The sequence below is a fragment of the Trichomycterus rosablanca genome, chromosome 19 (genome assembly GCF_030014385.1).
Source record: "Trichomycterus rosablanca isolate fTriRos1 chromosome 19, fTriRos1.hap1, whole genome shotgun sequence".
Lineage (NCBI taxonomy): Eukaryota > Metazoa > Chordata > Actinopteri > Siluriformes > Trichomycteridae > Trichomycterus > Trichomycterus rosablanca.
In genome coordinates this window covers 23,617,783-23,622,806 of record NC_086006.1, presented here as the reverse complement: position 1 = coordinate 23,622,806, position 5,024 = coordinate 23,617,783, and the positions used below count along the sequence as shown (strand labels likewise).

Sequence of the window (5,024 nt, the reverse complement as noted above, 5' to 3'; positions counted from 1 at the left end):
ACAGGTAGTCAGTCCATCCCAGGGCAAACACACACAGCGTCAGTTTACCTGTCTTTTGACTGTGGGAGAAAACCTGGAGGAAACCCACATAGAAACAGGGAGACCATGCAAACTCCACACAGAAAAGACCAGGACTGCTCAACCTGAGAATGGGACCCAGGACTTTACTGCTGTGAGGCAACAATGCTACCAACTGAGCCACCATAAAATTGAATAGTCTTGAAGACTACACTCTAAGGGTCTAGTCACACCAGAAAATTATTTATACACAATGCATTATTTTGTAAAATAATACAAATAAAGCATTTGCAATATTTTACATGAGATGGTCGTGCTAATACTGGAAGGTGTTTTCTTTCCAGAAACGTTTTGCTTTTGTGGTTAAGGAAGCAATTTACAGTAACTTAGCATTTTACCTATACCTAACTTGTAATTATCAATGGCACAAAATAAATTAAATAAAACAAATAAACGTTTCGTAGACTTTTTTGAATGTCCCAGTTTTCATCTCTTAATTTCTCTGTGCACTCTGGCGACATCTGCTGGCTACAGGACACTCCTCCAGGAATTTTGCCTTGTGTTGAGAAATACAGAAATACATACTTTTCATAAACTCAAAGTATTTGGCACTATCAAAAGCAAGTATGCAAATTTGTGAATGTGGCAATGTCAGTTCCATTGTATAAAATGTCAGATTTCCATGAGTCTTATCCTTTCCATTAAAGCATATGGTGGTTTTGATCCACTCGGATGCTCGTTTAAGTTAATACATTTGCAGCCACATGCAATTTATTTATTTATTTATTTATTTATTAGGATTTTAACGTCATGTTTTACACACCTTGGTAACATTCATGACAGAAACGGTAGTTAATCCTTACACAAGATTCATCAGTTCACAAGTTTTAATGTCAATAGACAATTTGTATTTCCAATTCGCCTCACTTGCACGTCTTTGGACTGTGGGAGGAAACCAGAGCTCCCGGAGGAAACCCACACAGAAAGGACCCGGACCTCCCCACCTGGGGATTGAACCAAGGACCTTCTTGCTGTGAGGCGACAGTGCCACCCACTGCCACCGTGCCGCCCCACGTGCAATTCAAGCTCAATAAGGAATAGTCTATATATTAAAAAATAAGCTATTTTATTATTACTTCATGAAATTATAATTCTTTGATTCAGAAAGTGCAACGATGGTTGGTAGACTTTATTATGCCTGCGGGAAAAGAGAAAGAAAAACAGGCGTTACATAACACACTCTCTCTCTCCTGTGCAAACATGTATGCAAGACTGCGGTAGATTTTCACACCTTCTCCATAATATGTAACACACATGTCTTCTGTCTAGTGTTTTAATGAATTATCCACGTTTAATTCGGTAGGTTTGATTTGAGTCGGGGAGATGCAGGCTCGCTCGTGTGTGGGCTGCTGCAGCGGCGGGGCTGCGGTCGCTGTCCGCGGTGCTGAAAGCTGCAGAAAGCGGAAGGTGGAGGCGACTGGTGAGGGGGGGGGGGGTTGCTTGTGTTTGCATTAAGAATGATACTGGATCTCAGTTAAATTAACAGCATCAATCCTTGCGATTCTGGTATAAATACCCAGACAGAAATATCTATGCAGCAAATAAATAAATGCCTAAATTCAGCATTACGTGAACATGCTGTTTATCACCTACATGACATGATGGGTATAAAAACACTGCAGATGCTAAATCTGTTTATATTGTTGCGCATGAACGGCTCATTGCGCAGTGAATTTAAGATAAACTCAGTATGCTGAACGACCGGCATTGTGTTGCTTTTTCACGAAATACTAAAAAGAAACATTTTGCATCCGTGATTTATTGCGAACACTTCGATCCATTCCTGAAGAGTTCAGTCTTTGGATTGTTTTACTGCATCGGTCTTCAGGACAATCGACTCTGCGTCACATTCCCCTGTGCCCATTTTCGGTGGGGGAACCCCGTCACATCCTCTGCCCATGTATGGGCAGCAGCAGAACGGAGTCGGTACACGGCGGGAAATCCTCTTGCAGACGTAGATGATCAGAGAGGCGGAGTCCCGGTTCAGCCAAGCATATATAACCGGGACGAGGGATTCCGGTAAACGGAGAACTGAAACCTAAACCACTGATCGAGCCATACGCGCCTGACAAGGAACGAACAGGGAATCCCGAAACATAACCTGGAGATTGATTACTTCTCACGCCGGGATTGATCGATTCATTCGTGACTTGTGCATTTCTGGCGCGCTAAAGATACCTTTACAGATTATTTGCAGCATTATGATCAGTACGGTGGATTTCAGCGCGCTGGATCTTCTGTGTGCGCGGACAGAATACGGCAAAGAAATGGAGCGCAGTGCTGGTAAGTTCGATGCTTTTTAATCAGCATTTTCATAGACGTGCTGAAAGTGTAACCAATCTTACTTAATACATAATTTATAAGGATTTATCAGGATTTATCAGTGTGCTCTAGTAATATGATGAAGTGTGCTGCATGCTATTCACACGGGTTGCATGTTTGTTTTCTTAAGAAACTTATAATTTACATAAAAAAAACATTATTTGTTATATTATTTGTAGTAAAATGTAAGGCATATCTTTTCAATCTGATGCATCAATGCTGTATTAGTCTAACCCAATAATTTGATGCGTTACGCGCATTTCAGGCATCCTTACACGTAAATGTGTCTATTGATCTTACTAACAGTTGGTTATATCTTTATTACCGTCTGCACCTGTTTCATTATATTGATCCAATCTGATTTAATTAGACCCAAAGCAGTGAGTCATATATGCATCAGTAGGTGCACGCTTATGTAATAACAATCTCTCTCTCTCTCTCTCTCTCTCTCTCTTCCCTACCCTGACAGACGTGGAGGGGCTTCTCAAGCCTAAAGTTGAGCTTCCAGACCCCGCCTTTCTCCCGGACCTGTGTGAGAACTCCACCGACGGGCTTCCCCCGTCCCCGTTGGCGTACACCGGGTCCTTCCACGCTGAATCGGGTTCGTGCAGCTCAGATGCGCTCCTCAACATGATCACAGAGATAGTCGGAATCTGCACAAACCCTATATTCGACAGCCGCCGGGATGACTCGTCTGAGACCGGGGCAAGTGGAAGCTCACGTGGTGGTGCTCTTTTTCGTCAGGGATCGGTGGGCTCCACGGGCAGCTCCACACCCTCTCTAGGGTCGCCGGATCCGTTCTATAACGACTCCGCAGACGACTTTATGGATGTCGCGACCCTGCAGCACGACTGGTCTGTGAATGTGAAGCAGGAGCCGGATGATGACTGCAGCGGGTGCGACTTGTTTAGAAAGTGCGGAATCGCTGGGAGTGGGACGTCGGGACACGACACAGATCTGGATGACATCATCGACCTCCTGTCTCCGTTGTGTCCAGAGACAGAATCCACGTGGATAAAGCAAGAACCAGTTGGCGTGGACCAGCAATGCGCTCTGAACTCATCTCCAAACTTCAGCACCCAGACGCTCTTGAGCAATGATTCAGGAGCCCGTTCAGTGTGCCAGCACGGATCTGTCTTGGACCTGGAATGCTCCTCCATTCTGGAAAATCTGCTCTTTTCGAGTCCCGCGACAGCCAGAAACCGACCTCAGGCAAGCAAATCGTCCACAAAGAAGGGCGTCCCGAGGGAAAAGCCGTTCTCCTGTCCTGTGGAGAACTGCGACCGCAGGTTCTCGAGGTCAGACGAGCTGAACCGACACGTGCGCATCCACACTGGGCACAAGCCGTTCCAGTGCCGGGTGTGCCTGCGCTGCTTTAGCCGAAGCGACCACCTGACCACGCACATGCGCACGCACACCGGAGAGAAGCCGTTCTCGTGCGAGGTGTGCGGCCGTCGCTTCGCCCGCAGCGATGAAAGAAAGCGGCACTGGCGCGTGCACATCAAGCAGCGCGAGCGCATGCAACAAAAAGCGGAGATGCTGGCCGCGCGCGCGTTTGCTATACCGGGTCTCGTGTGAGCACGCGCTCCGTGTCTTGCTTTAAGTTTAAGGTTAAAGTAAAGCACAGTTCACGTGCGTGATCCATGAGGTTCCGACCGGTGATCTGATCTGTGTCAGTGGCCCAAAACTGGAGTGACACAACTGAATGTCAGATAGAGGGACTGATTGTGAGTCTTGGACTGTAAGCGAGGTCATAAACGAGAAGGATTCTGCACTGGGCTCTTACTCCAGAGCCGCGTTATTAAAATGACTTGCATGTTTTATTCATGTATAAAATGTCTTAAGCTGCTAGACCACGTTGGCATGCACATGTGATTTATATCTGTTGATCAAACTTTCTATGGTCTCAGTGTTGTATTTTGATACTTTGATGTATAAACTAAACGAAAAAAGCCTATATTTGTATATTTCATAATATTGATTGTATTTTTATACTGTTCATTGCAGAGCAAACTATGAAAGAAGTGTATCTTCTTAGAGATTTATCAGATTTTTGTATATTCAAAGTTTGACAATGGAAGGCGTGCTTGACTGGTTCGTGCGAACCAAATGCAGATGAAAAAAACATCAACATAGTAGTTGAGTTGCAGTAGCACACTGTTGTGCATATATATATATATATTTTCGGCTATTCTGTGGGAATAGTCAGCGTTGTCAATGTCTGTTTGCCTTTAAAATTTTATCAGAATGTTACTGTGCAATCGTATGTTGTTTGAAGTCTAATTGATATTTAACAGAATGTATGAATGAAAATAAAATGAACTATTTATTGATTACATTTGGACTGGTTTTTTAAACACAAAAACAAAACACACACACACACACACACACACACACACTGTAATCAACAAGGACTCACCACAACACAACACAACACTATGCAGTGATCGAGATGTAAATGTATTGTAAAAATATAGCATCTAAAAAGGTTAGTCATTTTCAAAGCTATATGATTCAGCCAGCCTGCAAAAAATCTAGAGTTTAGCAGCAGCTCATCCAGCAAAGAATGTTATCCACAGTCTCAGTCTCTAATGTTTATGATTCCACAATACATACATGATAGG

The 5,024-nt window shown here is 43.9% G+C and overlaps 1 protein-coding gene across 1 annotated transcript; it reads left to right on the top strand.

Annotated features, from left to right (window-relative positions):
* The first annotated feature begins 2,159 nt into the window (after positions 1 to 2,159).
* On the top strand, positions 2,160 to 4,736 carry egr4 (early growth response 4). Its single transcript, XM_063015019.1, has 2 exons — positions 2,160 to 2,361; positions 2,870 to 4,736. The coding sequence occupies exons 1-2, from the start codon at positions 2,280 to 2,282 to the stop codon at positions 3,976 to 3,978; spliced, it is 1,191 nt and encodes a 396-aa protein (XP_062871089.1). The 5' UTR covers positions 2,160 to 2,279; the 3' UTR covers positions 3,979 to 4,736.
* Positions 4,737 to 5,024: the final 288 nt, after the last annotated feature.

What these genes read in the sequence shown, in the direction of transcription:
- egr4 (XM_063015019.1), top strand. Translation starts at nt 2,280, where the DNA reads ATGATCAGTACGGTGGATTTCAGCGCGCTGGATCTTCTGTGTGCGCGG. An exon ending in AGAAATGGAGCGCAGTGCTG is followed by an intron (nt 2,362 to 2,869) that starts GTAAGTTCGATG and finishes CTACCCTGACAG; the next exon opens with ACGTGGAGGGGCTTCTCAAG.